Raw genomic sequence first — 26433 nt, 5'->3', positions numbered from 1 at the left:
CCAGGCTGGAGTGCAGTGGTGCAATCTCAGCTCACTGCAACCTCCGCGTCCCGAGTTCAAGTGATTTGCCTGCCTCAGCCTCCCAAGTAGCTAGGATTGCAGGTGTGTGCCACCACGCCCAGCTAATTTTTGTATTTTTAGTAGAGATGAGGTTTTATCATATTGGGCAGGCTGGTCTCGAACTCCCGACCTCAGGTGATCCACCTGCCTCAGCCTCCTAAAGTGATGGGATTACAGGCATGAGCCACCGCACCCGGCCACCTTTTGCACTTTCATGGCAACAGTCCAGGTTCAATAACCCCACCTAGGAAGTAAGTCGTTTCTGGTTTAATATCTGCGTGACTTTGTCTATTCTCTTCTCCTCTGTGAACTGTCTTATATTTTCCTTTTTCTAAGCACCTGGGAGGTTACCTTTGATAAAGTTCAAAAGCCATTAATACCAGCCGTTTGGCATAAAAACTTCTAAAAGGACTTTATTAAAGAGTGCTGTGGTTAAAATCAGTTTAATTAAAAGCGGATATTCAAGCTTTAACAGCCTGGACTCCTTGGGAAAAACAAGAGGCACCAGAGACCCCTTTCCTGGCCCTGTTCTTCCAAGGGCTCCACCCCGAAGCCATTAATCCAATTAAGAAACTTAAAAACTGGCAAATGAAAAATCTTTTTTTTTTTTTTTTTTTTTTTTTTTTGAGACGGAGTCTCACTCTGTCGCCCAGGCTGGAGTGCAGTGGCGCAATCTCGGCTCACTGCAAGCTCCGCCTCCTGGGTTCACGGCATTCTCCTGCCTCAGCCTCTCCGAGTAGCTGGGACTACAGGCGCCCGCCACCACGCCCGGCTAATTTTTTTGTATTTTTAGTAGAGACGGGGTTTCACCGTGGTCTCGATCTCCTGACCTCGTGATCCACCTGTCTCGGCCTCCCAAAGTGCTGGGATTACAAGCGTGAGCCACCGCGCCCGGCCACAAATGAAAAATCTTACAACCACTTTAATCATCTTTTGTCTTTCTGTGTAGCTGTATAGGTGTTGTGTGTAATATTTATATAAAAGAGCTCTGATTAATCGGCTTAAACAAAAACATTTAAATCAAATATTTTGAAAGCAAAATAAAAATTAATGCCTGTTAGTTCATGTAACTTTAGTAATCTTTAGGAAATAAACACATCTTTAAAATTGATAAAAACATTAGTCTTAATTATGCAGGCCAGATATTAAGTTTGTTAAATGATTTAAGGTCATTAACTGTTTCTTTGACTTTTAAAAATTGTTCAATTTACCCTACCTTAAAGCCATTCGATTCTAGATAAGGCCTGGGGACATGTGGAGTTAGCCATGCCCCTAAGCTGTGCTGGAGAGTCAGCTCTTATCTGCACTTCTGCCTGGTGTGTCCTAGGCTAGGCTAGTACATAATTAAAATTGCTTACTAACTAGGGTTTTCACCAAAAGTAAAAGTCGCTAAAAGTTAAAGTTGGAACATGTAACTGAGACTATTGAAGAGACAGTTTTACATGTAAGATGTGTAGTAAGGAAAATAGAATGTACTTTTGGTAAAGATTATAAGAAGGCATGGAAATGTGGGGTTTTTTTGGCTAAAGAGTTAAATAATTGTTCTAAGTTGGCTGGGCACAGTGGCTCAAACCTGTAATCCCAGCACTTTGGGAGGTCAAGGTGGGTGGATCACCTGAGGTTAGGAGTTTGAGACCAGCCTGGCCAACATGGTGAAACCCCATCTCTATCAAAAAATACAAAAGTTAGCCGGGCATGGTAGTGCACACCTGTAGTCACAGCTACTCGAGAGGCTGAGGCAGGAGAAGCGCTTGAACCCGGGAGGGGGAGGTTGCAGTGATCTGAGATTGCACCACTGCACTCCATCCAGCCTGGGTGACAGAGCGAGACTCCATCTCAAAAAAAAAAAAAAAATCATACAGGAAGCATTATCAAATGTCAAATGGTGTTTTGCTTTCTTTGGATTATATTTACATAACTGTATTATTGGTATATGTTCCAAAGTTATGGGAAACTCCTATAATTCTAATATGATTTAGTGTATATTATTAATAATTATAATTGTTATGCAAAATATTGCGTGCCACAGAAGTAACCAAATTTCCTTATCATTTCTGGCTTTAATAGTGGCTCTCCTAAAACTTTTTATCATCCACAGACAATTGTTGTCTTGTTTTAATCCTGTTTAGAAGATGATTTATAATCAGCTATAGAACTCTAGCAGGTGTTCTTAAATGCAGGTTTCTAATAACTTTGGAAATTGTAACATTAGAATAGAGGAAACAACTTTCAGAACTCATGAAGAGCTAGAATGTTCATGAATATCAAATGAAACATGAGTTAATTGAATCAACTGAACCAATAGAAAACTGAAGTAATCTTTTTAACTTTGATTAAAATGCTGCTGATCCTTTGTTTTGTTTTTCAGAGTCAAGGAAACTTTTCATTTGAGCTATTTACAGTTTGTAGCAATTGAGTAAAGTATACTGCCGTGAACGAAATTTGGAGCATGTTTGTTTTTCTATATCAGATTTCTCCAGAATTTAGAAACTAGTTGTGAGTATTCTTAACTTATGGCAATGTAGTTATTTGCATAAGTGCAATAAGAATCTGTTTTCTTTTGTAACAGGATAGAATTGGAGAAAGTGTTTATTTTACCAAGGCTTTGACTGGAATGGTGTGCTTTTCTTTAAGGAATCAAACTTGACTTGTAGAGCCAATAAAAGCCCTTTGGGGAACTGGCCTCATACCTTGCCTACACAGTGCCTGTACAGGGTTTCTGACCTATGGTAAGTAAAGAATGTCACTTTCTCACCTGTCGAGGAGCCCCAAGTTATCTTGGGACCTCAAAAGGAGAGAAATTTACCCAACTTACAGGTATTTAAGGGTACAAACCTATGTCAGGGCTCAGCTTTTAAAAAAGTCTTATCTGAGATTCCTTATGAAACAGAGTCCCATCAAAGCCAATTAAAAAGCCTGTGTGGAAAATTATTATTCTTGCTGCACTTTATACCAACAATCAGGCCAAGTATAATAAAGCAAATCAGTCTTACCATAATTTGTCTTTAGTAAAAATGGGAAACTGGAGAGAGAAATACTATGTTTCAAAAACTATGGTTCACTTGTTATTAAATTCTGGTCTCATTAATTGTTTTTAAGTTTGTTTCTGCAATTTAGGCTAACCCTGCATATTCTTGTAAACCAACCAATAATCTCTAATTGTTGCTCAGAGGAAACAAGAGGGATGGGTAATTTAAAAATCTGGATCAGTATTCTAATTCTGGGCACATTACAATTGACTAACAACCCAATATCAGCTTAGTTCCAACAGTTGCCCGGTTCATGAAAAGTCTTCTAATTTAGTTTACTTGGAATAACTTATTTTGCTTTACTCTTTTTTTTCTCTCTTTCTTTTTGGGACAGAGTCTTGTTCTGTCACCCAGGCTGGACTGCAGTGGCACCATCTTGGCTCACTGTGGCCACCGCCTCCTGGGTTCAAGCGATTCTCCTGCCTCAGCCTCTCAAGTAGCTGGAATTAGCAGGCACACATCACAACGCCTAGCTAACTTTTGTATTTTTAGTAGAGATAGGGTTTCACTGTGTTGGCCAGGCTGGCCTCGAACTCCTGACCTCAGGTAATCCACCCGCCTCGGCCTCCCAAAGTGCTGGATTACAGGTGTGAGCTACTGTACCCAGCCTATTTTGCTTTACTCTTGTGGAATATATTGCTGTTATACTTTTTGCGTAGGAATACAGGACAAGCTTACTGAATGTTTTCTTACTAATTTTCCAGATAACACCTTTTGTCGAAACTTGAGTTATGAATGAACCTTACCATACTGATGCTTTCTGACTGAGCTCCTTTTTACCCTGAATGCAAGAGACCCTCATAGGCAGGCAGGAATATCATTGCCCCTATTTAGCCTGAAGAAGTTATGGAAGATGGATCTTCGTCCCTCTGCAACCCTTAGGATTAACGGTTCTTTTAGAGGGGGGGAATGTCAGAGGCGTGTGAACCAGAGCAAGTTCATCTTAAACAGGCTGGGTAAAATGAGGCTAAAACCTACTGGCCTGCGTTCCCAGATGGTTAAGGCATTCTAAGTCACGGGATGAGATAGGAGGTCAGCACAAAATACAGGTCATAAAGACCTTGATGATAAAACAGTTGCAGTAAAGGAGCCAGCCAAAACCCACCAAAACTAAAATGGCCACGAGAGTGACCTCTGGTCGTCGTCACTGCTATTCTCCCACAAGCGCCATGACAGTTCACAAATGCCGTGGCAAAGTCAGGAAGTTACTCTGTATGGTTTAAAAAGGGGAGGCATGAAAAATCCACCCCTTGTTTAGCATATCATCAACAAATAACCATAAAAATGGACAACCAGCAGCCCTCGGGGCTGCTCTGTCTATGGAGTAGCCATTCTTTTATTCCTTTACTTTTTTTTTTTTTTTTTTTTTGAGACAGAGTCTCACTCTATTGCCCAGGCTGGAGTGCAGTGGTGCGATTTCGGCTCACTGCAAACTCCGCCTCCCGGGTTCACACCATTCTCCTGCCTCAGCCTCCTGAGTAGCTGGGAATACAGGCGCCCACCACCACACCCGGCTAATTTTTTTTGTATTTTTAGTAGAAATGGGGTTTCACCATGTTAGCCAGGATGGTCTTGATCTCCTGACCTCATGATCCGCCCGCCTTGGCCTCCCAAAGTGCTGGGATTACAGGCGTGAGCCACTGCGCCCGGCCCTTTACTTTCTTAATAAACTTGCTTTTACTTCACACTGTGGACTTGACCTGAATTATTTCTTGTGCGAGATCCAAGAACCCTCTGTTGGGGTCTGGATCGGGACCCCGTCCTGTAACAATAGCATCTCACTGTGTTGCTCAGATTGTTCTCAAACTCCTGGGCTCAAGCGATCCTATTGCCTCTGTCTCCCAAAGTGCTGGGATTACAGGAATGAGCCACCGCACTTGGCTGTATTTTTGCAAGTTTCGTTGTGCCTGAATTGCTCCATTCCTTTTTTTTTTTTTTTTTCTTTTTTGAGATGGAGTTTCACTCTTGTTGCCCAGGCTAGAATGCAATGGCATGATCTTGGCTCACTGCAACCTGCGCCTCCTGGGTTTAAGCGATTCTCCTTCCTCAGCCTTCCAGGTAGCTGGGATTATAGGCATGTGCCACCACCCCTGGCCTATTTTGCAGTTTTAGTAGAGACTGAGTTTCACCATGTTGGTCAGGTTGGTCTCGAACTCCTGACCTCAAGTGATCCTCCCACCTCGGCCTCCCAAAGTTCTGGGATTACAGGTGTGACCCACTGTGCCTGGCCAAGTTGCCCCATTTCTAAAGCTGGGGTGAGGTAACTGTCTAAATATATTTCTCTCTCTCTCTCTCTCTTTTATTTTAAGAGACGGCTGTCTCACTTTGTTACCCAGGCTGGAGTGTGCCTAGCCTTTTTTTTTTCCTTCAACTTTTAAGTTCCAGGGTACATGCACAGGATGTGCAGGTTTATTACATAGGTAAACATGCGCCATGGTAGTTTGCTGCACAGAACAACCCATCACTTAGGTATTAAGCACAGCGTCCATTAGCTATTCTTCCTGATGCTCTCCCTTCCCCCCGCACCCTCCTCCACAGGCCCCAGTGTGTGTTGTTCTCCCACCGTGTGTCCCCGTGTTCTCATCATTCAGCTCCTACTTATAAGTGAGAACATGCAGTGTTTGATGTTCTGTTCCTTTGTTAGTTTGCTGAGGATAACAGCTTCCAGCTCCGTCCATGACCCTGCAGAGGACATTATCTCTTTCCTTTTTATGGCTGCATAGTGTTCCATGATGTATATGTACATGTTCTTTATCCAGTCTATCACTGATGGGCATATGGGTTGATTCCATGTCTTTGCTATTGTGAATAGTGCTGCAGTGAACATTATGTGTGCATGTATCTTTATAATAGAATGATTTATATTCCTTTGGGTATATACCAGTAATGGTATTGCTGGGTCAAGTGGTATTTCTACCTCTAGGTCTTTGAGAAATTGCTGCACTGTCTTCCATAATGGTTGAACTAATTTACACTCCCACCAACAATGTAAAAGCATTCCTTATTCTCCAAACCTCGCCAACATCTGTTGACTTTTTAATTGCCATTCTTTTTTTTTTTTTTTTTTGAGACAAAGTCTCATTCTATTGCCCAGGTTAGAGTGTGGTGGCACAATCTTGGCTCACTACAACCTCCACCTCCTGGGTAGCCTCCCGAGTAGCTGGGACCACAGTCACCCACGATGCTGGCAATTTTTTTTGTTTTTTCTTGAGACTGGGTCTTATTCTGTTGCCCACGTTGGGGTGCAGTGGCACAATCTTGGCTCACTACAACCTCCGCCTCCTGGGCAGCCTCCCAAGTAGCTGGGACCACAGTCACCCATGATGCCGGCTATTTTTTTTCTTGAGACTGAGTCTTGCTCTCTTGCCCACGTTGGAGTGCAGTGGTGTGATTTCTGTTCACTGCATCCTCTCCGCCTCCTGGGTTCAGGCGATTCTCCTGCCTCAGCCTTCCAAGTAGCTGGGACTACAGGTGCCCGCCATTACGCCCGGCTAATTTTTGTATTTTTAGTAGAAATGGGGTTTTGCCATGTTGGCCAGGCTGGTCTCAAGCTCCTGACTTCAAGTGATCTGCCCGCCTCGGTCTCCCAAAGTGCTGGGATTACAGGTGTGAGCCACTGCGCCAGGCCAGTAATCGCCATTTGACTGATGTGAGATGGTATCTCATTGCGGTTTTGATTTACATTTCTCTAATGATCAGTAATGTTGAGCTTCAAAAGCTCTTAGTTTATTGCCTAGCGTATAATGTTTCTTTTCTTTTTTTTTTTTTTTTGAGACGGAGTCTCGCTCTGTCGCCCAGGCTGGAGTGCAGTGGCGCAATCTCGGCTCACTGCAAGCTCCGCCTCCCGGGTTCATGCCATTCTCCTGCCTCAGCCTCTCCGAGTAGCTGGGACTACAGGCGCCCGCCACCACGCCCGGCTAATTTTTTTTTTTTGTATTTTTAGTAGAGACGGGGTTTCACTGTGGTCTCGATCTCCTGACCTCGTGATCCGCCCGCCTCGGCCTCCCAAAGTGCTGGGATTACAAGCGTGAGTCACCGCACCCGGCTATAATGTTTCTTTCTTTGCAAGTTTTCTTTTCTTTTTTCTTTTTTTGGAGATGGAGTTTCACTCTTGTTGCCAGGCTGGAATGTGTTGGCATTATCTCAGCTCACTGCAACCTCCGCTTCCTGGGTTCAAGCAATTCTCCTGTCTCACCCTCCCGAGTAGCTGGAATTACAGGCGTGCGCCACCATGCCTGGCTAATTTCTTTTTTATTTTTAGTAGAGATGGGGTTTCTCCATGTTGGCCAGGCTGGTCTTGAACTCCTGACCTCAGGTGTTCCACCCACCTCGGCCTCCCAAAGTGTTGGGATTACAGGCGTGATCCTCTGTGCCCGGCTGCAAGTTTTCTTAAAAGGGCCCTGCCTTCCCTGACATTCTCTATGTCAGCAAGATCTCAGCCCACCAAGATTTCTCAGTTCCCTCTATTCCCATTGATGGTGCATTGGAAGCGGTGTTTCACTACTCCCTTGTTTCTGCCTGATTTTGGGTTATCTCCTGTTAAGCTTATATATGCTAACTGGGGGCTTACTTTATTTTTACAGAAAAAGCATTTGTACATATAAAATTTATTCTGTATTGAACAAGTTTTTAACACATTGTTAATCTTAACCTCAATTTTAGAAATAATAGCTTTAAAAAAGTGAACAAATAAAGGTTACATTCTGATAACATCAGTAAAAGAGTATGTACTGTTGTTTATGAGATGAAACTATAACATTTTTTATTTTGGAAAAAAGAGCTTTGTTTTTTTTTTTTTTTTTTTTTTTTTTAGACGGAGTCTTGCTCTGTCGCCCAGGCTGGAGTGCAGTGGCATGATCTCGGCTCACTGCAAGCTCCGCCTCCCAGGTTCACACCATTCTTCCTCCTCAGCCTCCTGAGTAGCTGGGACTACAGGCGCCCGCCACCACACCCGGCTAATTTTTTGTATTTTTAGTAGAGACGGGGTTTCACCATTCACAGGTTGGTCTCGATCTCCTGACCTTGTGATCTGCCCGCCTCAGCCTCCCAAAGTGCTGGGATTACAGGCGTGAGCCACCGTGCCGGGCCAAGAGCTTTATTTGATATGTTGATTCTTCATGTATACAATAATGGAAAATATGTTATCTTTTTTTTTTTTTTAATTGAGATGATGGGCTTTCTCTGTGTTCCCCAGGCTGATCTCGAACTCCTGGGGGACTCAAGCAATCCTCCTGCTTCAGCCTCCTAAGTAGCTGGAATTACAAGTATGCACTCTGTTAGTTATCTTTTTTGTAGGAAAGGTGGTTATAATTATTGTCCAAAATGTTACTTGCTGATTATAGTGGCTTTTACTGTTGATATGTGTGTTTTTTTGTTGATCATATTAGTTTCTATTAGAAGAAGGAATGTATCTTACTTTTCTGAAACAGGGTCTTACTGTCACCCATGCTGGAATGTTAGTGGCATGATCATGGCCCACTGCAACCTCAACCTCCTGGGCTCAAGTGATCCTCCAGTATCAGTGGGCACCCCCCTCTCCAGCACCCCCACCTCCTGCAGTATCTGGGACCACAGGCATGCGCCACCACACCATGCTAATTAAATTTTTTTTTTTTTTTGTAGAGACGAGGTCTTGCTACGTTGTCCAGGATGGAGAAGTAGGAATTCTTAAGGATATTGTTATGGAGGGAGAAAATCAGTGAGTCAGAGCAAAACAAAAGTATCATTTCTAGTAATTAACAAGATTATAAAAACTCTTTTGTAGTTTCAGTGCTTTAGGATTACATCTTTTTTCTTCTTTGCTCTATATTCTAATTTATATCTTCTGAAGTGGAGTATTTAAAAGGTATTTTTAGTAGAGATATTTGCAGAAGGTACATGATTTTGTCTTTTCTGTTTGTATATTAGTCTGTGGGATTACCTTGTATTAGTGTAGATTAAAAAGCACTGAATTGGCCAGTGTGGCTGATGCCTGTAATTGCAACACTTTAGGAGGCCAAGGTGGGTGGATCGTTTGAGCTCAGGAGTTCAAGGCCAAAACCTCATCTCCACAAAAAATTTTAAAAATTAGGCCGGGCACGGTGGTTCACGCCTGTAATCCCAGCACTTTGGGAGGCCGAGGCGGGCGGATCACGAGGTCAGGAGATCGAGACCATCCTGGCTAACACAGTGAAACCCCATCTTTACTAAAAATACAAAAAATTAGCTGGGCATGGTGGTGGGCGCCTGTAGTCCCAGCTACTTGGGAGACTGAGGCAGGAGGGAGAATGGCGTGAACCCGGGAGACGGAGCTTGCAGTGAGCTGAGATCGTGCCACTGCACTCCAGCCTGGGCGACAGAGTGAGACTCTGTCTCAAAAAAGAAAAAAAAATTTTTTTTTAATTAGCCCGATATGGTGGTGCATGCCTGTGGTCCCAGCTACTTGGGAGGCTGAGGTGTGAGGATCACTTGAGCCCAGCAGATTGAGACTGCAGTGAGCTTTGATCACACTACTGCGCTCCAGCCAGGGTCACAGAGCAACACCCTGTCTTAAAAAAAAAAAAAAAAGAAGGAAAACACTTGAGACTCTGGTAAATGGATGGACAAATGATATGACCGGATAACTCACACAACTAATGGAGAATTAAAGAAATATGAAACAATGTATATTTTTTACCTATCAATTATTTTTAAAAAATTTCTATTGCTTATGTGCTTTTGATAAACTATAATTCATTCAGAAAACTTTAAATATTTCTTATGTAATTCCCTTACATTAAGTAATTCTCTTTTTTGGAACTTACAGAAAAAAATCTTAATTACAGAAAAAGGTTTATACACCAAAGATGTTCGTGACAGTATTGTTTTGGTAAAAAATACAATTTATCCACATTCCCTGGATGCTGTATTATGAAGCCTTTATTTATTTATTTTTGAGATGGAGTCTGGCTCTGTTGCCCAGGCTGGAGGGCAGTGGGCAATCCCAGCTTACTGCAACCTCCGTCTCCTGGGTTCAAGTGATTCTCCTGCTGAGTAGCTGGGATTACAGGCATGCAACACCATACCCAGCTAATTTTTTGTAATTTTAGTAGAGATGGGGTTTCACCGTGATGGCCAGACTGATCTCGAACTCCTGACCTCAGATGATCTGCCCACCTGGGCCTCCCAAAATGCTGGGATTACAGGCGTGAGCCACACTGCCCAGCCTATGTAGCCTTTAAATATATTTCTATTTAAAACCCAGAAAATATGTATGATAAATGAAAACAGGATACAGAGTAGTACATGTAGTATGGTTATGACTTTAAGAAGTTGTGGAAATAGAAGACTAAAAGAAACTAGACAATATTGTGATTAATATCTGTCATCCTTTTTTCTTTCTATTGTGTATTTTCCATGTAAGAAGAAAAAGACTAGTGATGTATTCGAGGGAAAACTTTTAAACTACTTTCTGTCTGAAGCGATTTCATGCTTTTTTCCATTGACTAAAAACAAACAATAGCTTCAATTCAGTTGTTAAAAATGAATTTGGGCTGGGCATGGTGACTTACACCTGTAATCCCAGCACTTTGGGAGGCCGAGGCAGACAGTAATTACTTGAGCCTAGGCATTCAAGACCAGCCTGGGCAACATGGCAAAACCCCATCTGTACAGAAAAGATCCCCCCAAAATTAACCAGGCATTGTGGTATGCACCTGTAGTCCCAGCTGCTCCGGAGGCTGAGGTGGAAGGATGGGTTGAGCCTGCAAGGTCAAGGCTGCAGTGAGCCGAGGTTGCACCACTACACTCCAGCCTGGGCAACAGTATGAGACCCTGTTTCAAAAAAAAAAAAAAAAAGTCTTCTGATTTAGAAAAAAGGAAGAAGAAAATATGTAGGCCTAAACTCCACAGTTATTAATTCAGTGAAGCCAAGGGGCAGCTACCTAGCTGCCCTCTCTCTAATTGTGGAGAAATTACACGTAACGTGGAATTTACTATCTTTTTTTTCGTAACGTGGAATTTACTATCTTTTTTTTTTTTTTTTTGAGACAAGGCTGGAGTGCGGTAGTGTGATCTCAGTTCACCGCAGCCTTGACTCCTGGGCTGAAGCAATCCTCTCGCCTCATCCTCCTGAGTAGCTGAGACTACAGGAGCATACTACCATGCCCAGCTAATTTTTTATTTTTTGTAGAGATGGGCTCTCACTATGTTGCCAGGTCTGGTCTCAAACTCCTGGGCTCACGTGATTCTTGTGACTCAGCCTCCCAATGTGTTGGGATTATGGGCGTGAGCCACCACACCTGGCCATTTTAACCTTTTTTTTTTTTTTTTTTTTTAGAGGGAGTCTCGCTCTGTCACTAGGCTGGAGTGCAGTGGTGCGATCTCGGCTCACTGCAGCCTCCACTTCCCGGGTTCAAATGATTCTCCTGCCTCAGCCTCCCGAGTAGCTGGGACTGCAGGCACCTGCCACCACGCCCAGCTAATTTTTTATTTTTAGTAGAGACAAGGGTTCACCATGTTGGCCAGGATGGTCTCGACCTCGTGACCCGCCCACCTCAGCCTCCCAAAGTGCTGAGATTACAGGCGTGAGCCACCGTGCCTGGCCATATTAACCATTTTTAAACGTACAGTTCTATAGTGTTAAGTACATTCACAGTGTGTACAACCAATGCCCAGAACTTTTTTTTTTTTTTTTTGAGACAGTCTCCCTCTGTCACTCAGGCTGGAGTGCAGTGGCACAATCCACTCACTGCAGCCTCCGCCTCCTGGGTTCAAGCAATTCTCGTGCCTTAGCCTCCCAAGTAGCTGGGATTACAGGCGCTTGCCACCACCCCTGGCTAATTTTTTTTGTATTTTAGTAGAAACCATGTTGCCCAGGGCTGGTCTTGAACTCTTCAGCTCAGGCAGTCCGCCCATATTGGCCTTCCAAAGTGCTAGGATTATGGCCTTGAGCCACCATGCCCAGCCCAGAACTTTTTCATGCCCATTAAACAGCAACTCTCCATTTGCTGCTTCCCCTAGTCCCTGATAGCCACCATTCTATTTCCTGTTTCTGTGGAGTTTTGCTACTCTAGATACGTCAAATAAGTGGAATCATAAAGTTTTTGTATTTTTATGACTGGGTTATTTGACTTAGCACAATTTGCTCAAGGTTCATCCATGCTGTAGCATGTGACAGGAGTTTCTTCCTAAGGCTGAACAATATTCCATTGTATGTACAGTCACTATTTTATGTATTCATTCATCCACTGATGAATATTTGGCTTGCTTCCACCTTTTGGCTATTATGAATAATAATGCTGCCATGAACATAAGTGTACAAATATTCTTCTCTTTGAGACCTTGCTTTCAATTCTTCTGGATACATACACCAACAAGTGAAATTGCTCTATTTTTGTTTGAGGAACTGCCATAGCGTTTTCCGTAATAGCTGTACCACTTTACATTCCCACCAGCACAGTAGTGTACAAGGGTTCCAGTTTCTCCACATCTTTGCCAACACTTGGTATTTTCTGTGTCTTGATATTACCCATTCTAATGGGTATGTATGAGGTGATATTTCATTGTAGTTTTCAGTGCATTTCCTTAATAGTGATGTTGAGCATCTTTTCATATGCCTTCTGGCTAGCCTTCTCTTTTTTTTTTTTTTTTTTTTTGCCTTTCCAGGTAACCTTTAAAAACATTAAATTCTGTCTAAATCTTTTACCAGCTTGTTAGTGGTTCTCTCCCTGTTTGCCGTATTTGATCTCTCATAGCTCATTTATTGTCATTCGTACCTAGCCTACAGATCCTGAAGTTGATTATCTAAGTTTTCTAGAACCTATTTAGAACCTCCTGGGGTATAGTTTTATTTATTTGTTCAACTTTTACTCAGTAAATTCTCTATATAAAAAACTATATGTGCACTTAGAAACTTCCCTAGACTGGAGACAGATATGTTTGTGTCCATAGACAGGAAGACTGTCATCATTCTTCAGTGGGATAACATTTGCAAATGTAGTCATCATAATTTATGTTCATATGTGCCTTTTATTAAACATGTTTTTGTGGGCCAAAATTCAAAAAATTTAAAGAATATGCACAGTCCCCTTTCTATCTTTATACCATTGCTACCAGCTCTTTTCCATTGAGGCAACCAAATGATCGATTTTTATATGACTTTGTAGTATACTTTAAACATTCTGTATCATATTTAATTTTAACTGACTTTTTTCTCCCTTATAGTTGATTATGGAAGATTCCCACAAGAGTACCACGTCAGAGACAGCACCTCAACCTGGTTCAGCAGTTCAGGGAGCTCACATTTCTCATATTGCTCAACAGGTAAGGGAGGTACCGGCCAAAATACTGAGCTTGTTAGGAATATTTTATATGCAGATTAATCTCGTTTCAGACTGATTATTATTGTGTTTTATTTTGTTTTTTGTTTTTTGGGTCTTTTTTTGAGGCAGATTTTTGCTCTAGTTGCCCAGGCTGGAGTGCACTGGCATGATCTTGGCTCACTGCAACCTCCACCTCCTGGGTTCAAGCAGTTCTCCTACCACAGCCTCTCAAGTAGCTGGGACTACCGGCATCTGCCACCACGCCTGGCTATTTTTTGTATTTTTGTATTTTTAGTAGAGGTGGGGTTTTACCATGTTGGCCAGGCTGGTCTCGAACTCCTGACCTCAGGTAATCCACCCACCTTGGCCTCCCAAAATGCTGGGATTACAGGTGTGAGCCACCACACCTGGCATTAATGTTAAAAAAAAAAAAAAAAAAACAAGCAAAGGCCAGGCACAGTGGCTCACGCCTGTAATCCTAGCACTTTGGGAGGTCAGGGCGGGCAGATCACGAGGTCAGGAGTTCAAGACTAGCCTGACCAACATGGTGAAACCCTGTCTCTAATAAAAATACAAAAATTAGCCGGGCGCAGTGGCGGTTGCCTGTAATCCCAGCTACTCGGGAGGCTGAGGCAGGAGAATCGCTTGAACCTGGGAGATGGAGGTTGCAGTGAGCACAGACCATGCCACTGCACCCCAGCCTGGGCAACAGAGCGAGACTCCATATCATAAAAATAAATAAATAAAAAATAAAATAGAAAACAAGCAAAAAAGACTGTATAAAATGTTAAAATATAAGAGAAGGTGGACTTTAAATATCTTGTCAAGATCATTTGGTTTTATTTTCTTTTAAACGAAGTATATAGTCATCCCTCAGTATCTGTGGGAGACTGGTTCCAGGACCTCCACAGATACCAAGATCTGTGATGCTTAAAGCCCCTGATAGAAAATGGCATGGTGTTTATATATAACCTACATATTTTCCTGTGTACTTTAAATCATTTCTAGATTACTTTTAATACCTAATACTATGTAAATGCTATGTGAATAGTTATACTGTATGACAAGAAAAAAAGTCTGTACATCTGTGGTTGGTTGAATCCACAGATGTGAAACTCATGGATGCAGAATCCATGAATAAAGAGGCCTAACTGTATTTAGAGTTGTTTTCTTTGTTTTTGTTTTTGTTTTTCAAGGTGGAGTCTCGCTCTGTCGCTCATGCTGGAGTGCAGTGGCACGATCTTGGGTGACTACAACCTCCGCCTCCTGGGTTCAAGCGATTCTCCTGCTTCAGCCTCCCGAGTAGCTGGGATTACAGGCGCCCGCCACCACACCCAGCTAATTTTTTGTATTTTTGGTAGAGACGGGGTTTCACCATGTTGGCCAGACTGATCTCAAACTCCTGACCTCAGGTGATCCACCCACCTCAGCCTCCCAAAGTGCTGGGATTACAGGCGTGAGCCACTGCGCCCGGCCAAAAAAGTTTTAAAAATTAGCTGGGTGTGGTGGCACTGCAACACCTGTAGTAACAGCTACTTGGCTGAAGCAGGAGGATTGTTTGATCCCAGGAGTTCAAGGCAGCAGTGAGCTATAATCACGCCACTGCACTCCAGCCTGGGTGACAAAGTGAGACCCTATCTCCAAAAAAAAAAAAAAAAAATGCATGAGTGTAAGAGCCATTTAAAGTGCAAGATGAGACTCATAGATTTTAATGTTAACAATACACAAAGTTCAGACTGTACATAGCAAATAACCTTTAAGAAACTATAACTTGCTGAGTTTTGCTGTTGTATCAAAGAATACAATTAAATGAAAAGGCTTTTAAAACACTACACATCTTTTCTAATTGCAAATCTATGTGAAGGCAGATTTTCTTCATATAATTCAACCAAAACAATGTATGATAACATAATGTAGAATCAGATAAGAGATTTCAGCTGTTTTCTTTTTCGTTCTTTTTTTTTTTTTTTTTTTTTTTTTTTGAGACGGAGTCTTGCTCTGTCACCCAGGCTGGAGTGCAGTGGCACGATCTCGGCTCACTGCAACCTCCGCCTCCCGGCTTCACGCCATTCTCCTGCCTCAGCCTCCCGAGTAGCTGGGACTACAGGCACCCACCACCACGCCCGGCTAATTTTTTGTATTTTTACTAGAGATGGGGTTTCACTGTGTTAGCCAGGATGGTCTCGATCTCCTGACCTCGTGATCCACTCACCTCGGCCTCCCAAAGTGCTGAGATTACAGGCATGAGCCACGCCGCTCAGTCTTTTTTTTTTTTTTTAAGACGGAGTCTTGCTCTGTCGCCCAGGCTGGAGTGCAGTGGTGCGATCTTGGCTCACTGCAACCTCTGCCTCTTGGGTTCAAGTGATTTGCCTGCCTCACCCTCCCAAGTAGCTGGGAATACAGGTGCCCACCGCCACGGCCAGCTAATTTTTGTATTTTTAGTAGAGATGGGGTTTCACCATATTGGCCAGGCTGGTCTTGAACTCCTGACCTCAAATGATCCACCCACCTCGGCCTCCCAGAGTGCTGGGATTACAGGCATGAGCCACTGCACCTGGATGATTTCAGCTGTTTTCTATTAAGCCAGATATTAAGGAAATTTGCAGAAATGTAAAACAATGCCATTTCTCTCACTAATTTTTTTTTTTTTTTTTTTTTTTTTTTTTTTTTTTGAGACAGAGTCTCGCCGTCGCCCAGGCTGGAGTGCAGTGGCACGATCTCGGCTCACTGCAGGCTCCGCCCCCCCCGGGGTTCACGCTATTCTCCTGCCTCAGCCTCCAGAGTAGCTGGGACTACAGGCGCCCGCCACCTCGCCCGGCTAATTTTTTGTATTCTTAGTAGAGACGGGGTTTCACTGTGTTAGCCAGGATGGTCTCGATCTCCTGACCTCGTGATCCGCCCGCCTCGGCCTCCCAAAGTGCTGGGATTACAGGCGTGAGCCACCGCGCCCGGCTCTCACTAATTTTTTTTTGAAAATGTATTAATGGAAATAGGTATGGTAATGTTTGTTATTGTATTTTGAAATGAACTGTTAATTTTTTTAATTTAATTTTAAATACAGTAAATATTAATAAATATAACTCAAATAATAATTTTGGGGGGGTCCTCAATAAGTTTTAAGAATGTCGAAAGGATTTGTGACCAAAAGGTTTGAAAACCAGTGACTCAAAGGGTTAATCCTTTAAGCTTGATATATCCTTCTGCCTTATTTGGCTGTATCTGTGAAGAATAGCAGTGTCTTTTCCAGATGGTGCTAGAAAAATAAGGCGGAGTCTTTCTTTGCTTATTTTTCTGTTAATAGAGCACTTTACATAAATGTTCTAATTCAGTTGGCTTGCTTATATCTATATTTCAGTTATTTTGATTAGATGTGACTCTTCTCCAGATTTCCTCAGAAGCATATTTACGGTGAGGTGGAATAAATACATTTCTAGATAGTAAATCATTTTATAGTGATTTTTAAAAATAATATGGCTGGCAGGCCAGGCACAGTGGCTCATGCCTGTAATCTCAGCACTTTGGGAGGCCGAGGCGGGTAGATCACGAGGTCAGGAGTTCAGGACCAGCTTGGCCAAGATGGTGAAACCCTGTCTCTACTAAAAATACAAAAATTAGCTGGGCATGGTGGCATGCACCTTTAATCCCAGCTACTCTGGAGGCTGGGGCAGAGAACTGCTTGAACAGGGGAAGTGGAGGTTGCAGTGAGCCGAGATCATACCACTGCACTCCAGACTGGGCGACAGAGTGAGACTCCATCTAAAAAAAAAAAAATGGCTGGCTACGGTGGCTCACACCTATAATCCCAGCACTTTGGGATGCTGAGGATCACTTGAGCCCAGGAGTTTGACATCAGCCTGGGCAACATAGTGAGACTCTGTCTCTACTAAAAAGTAAAAAAAAATTTAGCCAGGTATGGTGGCGTTTGTCTGCAGTCCCAACTACTCAGGAGGCAGAAGTGAGAGGACCACCTGAGCCCCAGCGGTCAAGGCTGCAGTCAGCCATGATTGCACCGTTGCACTCCAGGGTGGGGAACAGCATGATCCTGTCTCAAAAAAAAAAGAAAAAAATTATGTAAAGGAAACAGTATTTTACAATAATTCAGTATAAACTGGGGATATAGCAGTGGACAAAATTCTCAGCTCTCCTGGAACTTATATTCTAATTTTGGAGAGACAGGCAACAAAACCTATCAGTTGGTAATATGTGTCATGGAGACAAATAAAGCAGGATAGAAGAGATAGGGAGTTGGTGGTGGGGACAAGGGACTTCTCTTTTTATACAAGGTAGACAGAGACATTTGTCTGAGGAAATACCTGTTCAATTATATGGACCAACAGTTGTAAAACTGTGAGACTAATATGTGCTTGATACGGTCAAGGAACACCGAGGTGGCCAGTGTGGTGGGAGAGGGATTGATAGAGGATGAGGCAGAGAGGGTTGGGGTGCGAAGAGGGGAGAGTGCCCGATAATGTAGGCCATGTGCCACTGTAAAATTTTTGTGTTTTAATCTGGGTGACATGGGGAACCTTTAGAGTGTTTTGAGTAGAAACGTTATCTGGCGTATCTTAAAAGAATCACTCAGACTGCTTTGTGGAATAGAAACAGGGAAACCAGTTAGAAGGCATTATAGTAATGTAAATGAGAGATGACAATGGCTTGGACTGGTGTGGTAGCTGTGGTAGTGGTGAGACAAAAAGTTAGATTCTGGATATATATTGGTTGTAAAGCCAATAGTATTTGCTTTTGGATTGGATGTGGAGTTTTAAATAAAAGAAGGAAGGAGCCAAGATTGACGTCACAGTTTTGGTTTGAGCAACTGTTAAGAATGAAATTACTTGATCTGGGCGTGGTAGTGCCTGCCTGTAATCCCATCTGCTTGGGAGGCTCAGGTGGGAGGACTGCTTGAGCCCAGGAGTTCCAGACCAGCCTGGGCAACATAGTGTAGACCCACCTCGTCTCAAAAAAAAAAAAAATTATATATATACATATATATACACACACACACACACACACACACAAACGTATATATATAATTGCCATTTATTGAGATGGACAACACTGGATGATGTTTTCCATTTCTTTTTGGGGGAATGTTGGCAATCAGGAATTTGGTTTTTAGGCACGTTATGTCTGTAATATTATCTGTGTTGGTTTTCTGTACTGCAGAACAAATCACCACAAAGCTAATAGCTTAAAACAACACACATTATCATCTCCCAGTTTGTGTGGGGTCAGGCATATCTTAACTGGGTTCTTTGCTTTGCGGTCTCACACCAAACTGCAACTGAGGCATTGGCTAGGGCTGAGTTCTTAGCAGGAGGCTAGACTAGAGAAGAATCTACTTCCAAGCTCACTTAGTTTGTTGGCAGAATTCATTTCATTGTGGCTGTAGGACTGAGTGCTTCAGTTTTTTGGTTGGTTCTTGGCTAGAGGCTGCCCATAGCTCCTGAAGGCCACCAGTAACTCCCTGCCACGTGATGCTCTCCGCATGCAGTTCACAGCATGGCAGCAAGTCCAGCAGGAGAGTGAGAGCAAGTCTGCCAGCAAGACAGTCTTATACCTAATATAATCAAAGGAATGACATCCCATTTCCTTGTGATAAAACATAACATCCCATTTCCTTGTGATAAAACATGACATCCCATCATCTTTGCTTAATAAGGTTGGTTAGAAGCAAGTCACAAGTCCCTCCCACTCTCAAGGGGAGAGGATTAGACAAAGTCCCAAACACCAGGAGCTGCAGATCATGGGGGCCACCCTAAAATCTGTTGGGCAGACCATCCAAGTAGATTTATCCAGTAGGCAGCTAGATATATGAGTCTGGGGTCCAGGAGAGGGGTCCAGGAGAGAGGTCCAGACTAGAAATCTAAATTTAGGAGTTGTGGCTATATAGGTGGTATTTATAATCCAGACTCCCCCTAGGATGCAGAAAGCTGGAAAGAATGTTACTCTTACCCTAAAACAAGAATAAGTTGTATGTTCTATGAAATAATAAACTCATAGAGGTGGGGTGTGGGCGTGGCTCACCTGTGGCAGAGCACAGAAAGAAAGCAGGGCTGCATACTAGCAGGAAAATTAGTGAATTGCCAAAGTCCAAGTATAGGCAAGCGTGAGCGTATAGAATCCTTGGGAGCTGCAGACACAAAGACAGTTCATACCCACTTGTAGGTTTTTTCCTGAGGACCTCCAGCAGTTGCTTAGGAGAAAAATGGGGCTGGGGACACACGGGAGACCAGAGAATACCTTGGTAGGTGGTACAGGCCCACTTGGACCTTTTTTTCCTTTGGAAAAAAAGGCTTTAAGCCACTGGGAGAAAGGGAATAAACCCTGTTTTCCATTGTGTCTGGGAAAAGTAAAAAGAAAAAAAACCCACAGACCCTGAGGGAACGGCAGGAAACTGTTAAGGGCTTAGACTATTAGAGTTTTTCTGCCACTGGGAGAAAGCCCCAACCCCTGTAACCCAGGGACATAGGGCCTACCTGAGACTGAGACTGGGCCAGGACCACAGAGAACCTCCCTGTTGGTGCTGTCAAGTCAAGCAATAGCAATCTACCCCTGGGGGAGGGACAAGAGTATGGAAAGAGCCTCTCTGGGGCAGATGCACAGATGAAGCCTAAGGCTGAGTGTGTGGCAAGAACAATGAGAAAAACCCTCTGACATACCAGCTCCACCCTAAGCAGAAAGTCACACTAGAGGAATTTGAAGCTGGTAGTACACTTAAGGTAATCCAAACAACAACAAAATCCAAACCCAGCTCAGTTCCTGAATAGATGACTCAACCCCTTCCCTATGCGCACACACACCCTAGTGAAGAGGTGTACCCTCTTGTTTTCCCATTTCTGAAGATAAATACTATTTACTTTAGTCTCTAGTGTCTTATCCATGATGTCTGTCATTCAGGCAAAAATTATAAAACACATACCAAAAGCACACAAAAAAGCAACTCACTGTCAAAAACCAAACAATAAACAGAACCAGACTCAGGATAACCCAGCTGTTGGAACTATCAGAGAGTGAATTTCAAATAAGAACGAATAATATGTTAAAGGCTCCAGTGGGAAAGGTAGAAAACATGCACGGACAGCTGGGGAACTTCAGCAGAGGGTTGGAAACTATATGAAAAAGTCAAATGGAAATGTTAGAAATAAAAATGGTGTGGTGGTTCACGCCTGTAATCCCAGCAATTTAGGAGGCCGAGGCAGATAGATTGCTTGAGCTCAAGAGTTCAAGACCAGCATGGGCAACATGGCAAGCCTCCATTTCTACTAAAAATACAAAAGAAAAAAAAAAAAAAGCCAGGCACGGTGGTGCACACCCTGTGGTCCCAGCTCAGGCATGGTGGTGCACACCCTGTGGTCCCAGCTACTCAGGAGGCTGAAGTGAGAGGACTGCTTTAGCCCAGTGGGCAGAGGTTGCAGTGAGCCAACATCACACCACTGCACTCCAGCCTGGGTGTCAGAGTGAGGCCTTGTCTAAAAAAAAAAAAAAAAAAAAAATGGTGACACAGGTGAAGTATATGTTTGGGTTTATTAGTAGACTTGACACAGCTAAGAAAAGAATCAGTGAACTTGAAGATAGGTCAGTAGAAATTACCCACAATGAAAACAGAGAACAAAGGAAAGGGCAGGGAGAAAAACAGAGCATCCAAGAACTGTGGAACCATATCTCTTTAACATGGGTGTAGTGTGATCAAAGTTGTGTGACTAGATGGGATTACTGAGGGGTAAGTATGGTAGAGATGAGTCAGTAGAGCTGGGCTTTAGCATTTGGAGTTTGGGGACATTGAAGAGGGATTGTCAGGTAGGAGGAAAATCAAGAGTAACTCAAATCTTGGAAATCAGAATGAGTGATGGTCGGCTGTGTAAAATGTGGCTGATAGGTCAAATAAGATGAGGAATAAAAATTAACTATTTTATAGCCAATCTTTTTTTTTTTTTTTTTGAGACGGAGTCTCGCTCTGTCACCCAGGCTGGAGTGCAGTGGCGCGGTCTCGGCTCACTGCAAGCTCCGCCTCCCGGGTTCACGCCATTCTCCTGCCTCAGCCTCTCCGAGTAGCTGGGACTACAGGCGCCCGCCACCACGCCCGGCTAATTTTTTGTATTTTTAGTAGAGACGGGGTTTCACCGTGGTCTCGATCTCCTGACCTCGTGATCCGCCCGCCTCGGCCTCCCAAAGTGCTGGGATTACAAGCGTGAGCCACCGCGCCCGGCCTTTTTTTTTTAGATAGGGTCTCACTCTGTCACCCAGACTGGTGTGCAGTAGCGTGAACATAGCTCACTGCAGCCTTGACCTCCTGTGCTCAAGCAATCCTCCCACCTCAGCTCCCCAAGTTGCAGGGACCACAAGTGTGCCATCACATCCGGCTAAATTTTTTGTATTTTTTTTGTAGAGACAGGGTTTTGTAGTGTTGCCCAGGCTGGTCTCAAACTCCTAAGCTCAAATAATCCACCCACCTCAGCCTCCCAAAGTGCAGTGCTGGCATGCGTGAGCCACTGCACCTGGCCCTTTTTTTTTTTTTTTTTTTTTTTTTTGGAAATCAAGTATTATTTTGTTGCTTAAGCTGGAGTGCAGTGGCATGATCATATTTCTTTAGCCTCAAATTCCTGCCGTCCAGTGATCCTCCTGCCTTTGCCTCCTGAGTAGCTGGAGCTGGTTCCTATTATTCACAGATTCTGTATGTGCAAATTTGCCTACTTGATAAAATTTCTAACTCCAAAAACACTCACGACACTTTTGCGGTCATTCATGGACATGTGCAAAGTGGCAAAAAATTTGACTCACTCCTGTATTCCTAGCTGAGGTCAAACAAGGTGATGCTGTATCTTCTTGCATCAGCTCTCATAGTATAAACAATTGGCCTCTTTTTGTGTTGTTGCTTTGTGTTTTTTTTTTTTGTTTTTTTTTTTTTTTTTTTTTTTTGAGACGGAGTCTTGCTGGCGCCCAGGCTGGAGTGCAGTGGCGCGATCTCGGCTCACTGCAAGCTCCGCCTCCCGGGTTCACGCCATTCTCCTGCCTCAGCCTCCCGAGTAGCTGGGACTACAGGCGCCCGCCACCGCGCCCGGCTAATTTTTTGTATTTTTAGTAGAGACGGGGTTTCACCATGGTCTCGATCTCCTGACCTCGTGATCCACCCGCCTCGGCCTCCCAAAGTGCTGGGATTACAGGCGTGAGCCACCGTGCCCGGCCTAAACAATTGGCCTCTTTGCGGTCTAGTTAGTATAACCACATTTTTTGCATTTTTCTCCTTTTTGTTGGTGATTTTGCTATTTAAAATTGACTCCCAAGTGTAGTACAAAGTGCTATCTTGTGTTCTAAGTGCAAGAAGGCTGTGATGTACCTTATGGAGGAAATACATGTGTTAGGTAAGTTTCATTCAGGCATGCGTTACAGTGCTGTCGAGTGATACGTAGTTCAGCGTTAATGTATATTAAATGAGATCTTTTTTTTTTTTTTTTCGGAGACAGAGTCTCACTCTGTTGCCTAGGCTGGAGTGCAGTGGTGCGATCTCAACTCACTGCAACTTCCACCTCCACTTCCTGGGTTCAAGCAGTTTGGGTAGCTGGGACTACAGGTGTGTGCCGCCACGCCCGGCTAATTTTTGTAATTTTAGTAGAGACAGGGTTTCACCATGTTGGCCAGGCTGGTCTTGAACTTCTGACTTCAGGTGATCTGCCCAGCTTGGCCTCCCAAAGTGATTACAGGTGTGAGCCACCACGCCTGGCCTGTTTACTATTTATTTTTATTTGTTCTTGCTCTATTTTAGATTTTGGACTGATAATTTAGAATCTAGAATCTTTATAATGTAAGTGAACCAGTGGACTGAGAAGTAGTATGAGGTTCTGGCAGAGTGCAGTGGCTCACACCTGTAATCCTAGCACTTTGGGAGGTGGGCGGATCACATGAGGCCTGGAGTTTGAGACCAGCCTGGCCAACATCGTGAAACCCCATGTGTACTAAAAATACAAAAATTAGCCAGAAGTGATGGTGGGTGCCTGTCATCCCAGCTACTCGGGAGGCTGAGGCAGGAGAATCGCTTGAACACAGGAGGCAGAGGTTGCAGGGAGCCGAGATTGTTCCACTGCCCTCCAGCCTGGTTGACAGTGAGACCCTGCCCGCCCCCCCACCAAAAAAAAAGATTGGGGGACCAGCTCCTCCCTTTCCTCCTTTGAAAGGTCTCTCAATATTTAGATTATCAGGTTTGAGAGTGGGGTTGGGAAGAGAATCAGGACTTTGAGACCCTGAGTAATGAGCATTTTGTGAGGTTAGACGAACCGTAGTAATAAGGGATAAGGGACTACCACTAGCTAAATCAAAATCTGGTGCCTCTTTTCCTTTTCAACCTGCCAGACCCACAGCCTGCATTAAATCACATGGATTGCCAGAAACCTTTGAGGAATGATGGCCCTTAGCCTTTTAGAAATGTAAATTAATCCTGTCACGCGCTCTCCCCATTAGCTGAGTGGCTTGAGTTGTTGAAAGGTGGGGAGACATTTTGTTAATGTTTTCCAAGTGTAATGGTAAGTCTAGAGCTGGACTCTTAAGACTTGTGGGTTCTATTTTTTTTTTTTTTTTTTTTTTTGAGACGGTTCTTACTTGTCACCCAGGCTAGAGTTGGAGTGCAGTGGCGCAAATCACAGCTCACCACAACCTCCACCTCCTGGGCTCAAGCAATCCTCCCAGCTTAGCCTCCCACGTAGCTGTGACTATAGGCATGCACTGCCAAACCTGGCTAATTTTTGTATTTTTTGTAGAGACTGCATTTTACCCATGTTGCCCAGGCTGGTCTTGAACTCCTGGGCTCAAGGGATCTGCCTGCCTTGTCCTCCTGAAGTGCTGGGATTATAGGCATGAGTCCCTGCACCCAGCTCTTTGTTTATTCTTATTCTTCAATTTTTCTATGCCCATATTGGGGTACTGTCAAAGAGAAACAGAGCTGGACATTTGTTAAAGGCAGCAAGACAGATTTTATCAGATTACTGCAGTATAGGAGAGAAACTCCAACATAAACTGAGCTCAGCTCCACTGAAACAGATGGAAAGCTTTTTAAATATTGGGGTGTTCCAAAGGAAAAGTACATAAGATGTTTGGGGGAGGGAAGGAATTGTCACTATGATTAGCCATCCTGCTTGCTCATTGGCACTTGTCAAAGTTAGGCTCCTACTCTCCCACAGACTGGGAGACAGGGACCAAATCTTTTCTTTCTTGGTTACTACATTTATAGGCCCAAAGAAAGATTTCTAGGTTTTAGAATATCTACGTCTCACGGGACAGAGAAAGGATTCATAACAACAAGCTTTCTAAAATGCTGTAAGAAAAGTGAGGATAGGGGCCTATAGTCAAGTTTTGGCTGGAACAAACAGTAAATTTTTTTGGTAGAATTGAACTTTTCTCAGGCAGGTATTTTAAGGGGGCTCTGGTGTCATTATAGGGACACAACCTTGGCGTGACAAAAGCCATTGGTCAAGAATTTGGTCAGTAGGAGGGAGTTGAATGGCATCGTTTGTGCTACAAATGGAGTTTACAGTTCTCAGTGGCTGGATAAATTTTACACAGAATTTCATGACCCTAGGCATTTTGAGGGATGATGAGACTGGAGTTTGTTTAATCTAGTCTTGGGATGAGGAAAAGGACTTTCAGTGAAAGAAGAAAGGGAACAGAGAGACTGGGTGTGGTGGCTCACGCCTGTAATCCTAGCACTTTGAGAGGCTGAGGCGGGTGGATCACCTGAGGTTAAGAGTTCGAGACCAGCCTGGCCAACATGGGGAAACCCCGTCTCTACTAAAAATACAAAAATTAGCTGGGCGTGGTCGCACATGCCTGTAATCCCAGCTACTCTGGAGGCTGAACCCAGGGGCGGAGGTTGCAGTGAGTCTAGATCGTGCTACTTCACTTCAGCCTGGGAGGGAGTGAAACTCAGTCTCAAAAAACAAAAAAAAGAAAGGGAACAGGGAAAGCAGTATTCTTGGAGCCCAGTGTGAAGAAAGAGAACAGGGGAGCAGGCAGGAAGCTTACTTTCAGGGCCTGAGAAGTAGTCCAGGATTTTATTTTGTGATTTAAATCCAAGAGGAATGGTATGGACCAGAGTAGTCCAGAGAGGAAGGCATGAGATCTCTGTTAACTGAAAATATTTGAGAAAGCTTTTTGGAAGAGGTAGGACCTGAGGTGAGCCTGGAGGGATGATGAATGGACTTTTCTTAGTTTAGCATTTTATCATGGTATTTCCATGAAACCGCATCTGATTTCAACAGAAATAAATTATAATTTCATGATTCAGTCATTTACTTGAAATATTTTATTTTTTCAAGATGCTGCCCAAAGTTGGTGTTTCACTCACTTTTTGACTCTTGGTTTCTTGGTTAGTTTTCAACCTTATCTCTTCAGAATAGCATGTGCTAAAGATTCTCCATGTTTTTGCACAATCAGTTCCTCTGCCTAAAATACCTTCCAGTCCCCTAACTCCTGCCCCTCCATGCATACCCTCAGGTAATTGTTAATTATTCAAAACTCAGATGAAATAACACCCTTTCTTTGCTCCCACAGAACAGTACTTTGTAGTTTTCCTCTATTATAACTCTTATTCTATTTGTTATAGTTAGTTTGTACTCTCAATCCCTAGTTCAGCCTCTGGTCAATAGAAAGTACCTAATGTTTGGTTAATGATGCGATTAAATATAATCAGCTCTGAAATGTGTTTCCAGTGTTAAGAACTCAGCTACCTTATGTGCATAGGTACAATATATATTTTGTTAATTGAATTTGTATTTGTTCTATTGATGTCATTAAGAGGATCTGCGCCAGTGACAATTATACGTCTTCCTGGAGAGCAAGTACAAGTTCAGGGGGTCATCCAGACAGCCCAGTCTTCTGTAATTCACCCACCACATGTGCAAATGGTACAGAAATTTGAAGACTTAGTGGTTGAGAGTTGGGACTTTTATACCCTGAGTCTTCAGATTGCAGTTGCTGTACCTATAATATTATAAACCAAGATAAAGTTGTCTTACAAATTAGACTGCAGACCAAATCAGGCAAATAGAAAAGTTTTAGAATTTCTAGTTTCATGT

The 26433-nt window shown here is 43.3% G+C and overlaps 1 protein-coding gene across 12 annotated transcripts in view; it reads left to right on the top strand.

The window, feature by feature from the left end:
• Window positions 1–26433, top strand: part of ATF1 (activating transcription factor 1) — a 61745-nt gene that overhangs the window by 4658 nt on the left and 30654 nt on the right. For 7 of the 12 annotated variants that reach the window (XM_055294877.2, XM_055294872.2, XM_063610637.1 and 4 more), the window contains one exon: window positions 13272–13370. In XM_055294877.2, coding sequence (XP_055150852.1) covers window positions 13278–13370 — 93 coding nt within the window. In that variant the 5' untranslated portion in view covers window positions 13272–13277. Of the gene's footprint in view, window positions 1–2428; window positions 2557–2612; window positions 2790–3616; window positions 3636–8711; window positions 8788–13271; window positions 13371–26127; window positions 26284–26433 lie in introns of those variants that run through there. The other 5 variants (XM_063610636.1, XM_055294874.2, XM_063610635.1 and 2 more) reach the window with 5 other exon arrangements.

This window comes from Symphalangus syndactylus, chromosome 10 (assembly GCF_028878055.3).
Source record: "Symphalangus syndactylus isolate Jambi chromosome 10, NHGRI_mSymSyn1-v2.1_pri, whole genome shotgun sequence".
Classification (NCBI taxonomy): Eukaryota; Metazoa; Chordata; class Mammalia; order Primates; family Hylobatidae; genus Symphalangus; species Symphalangus syndactylus.
Note: the sequence above shows the minus strand (reverse complement) of the source record. Positions and strands in the feature narration are given on the sequence as shown.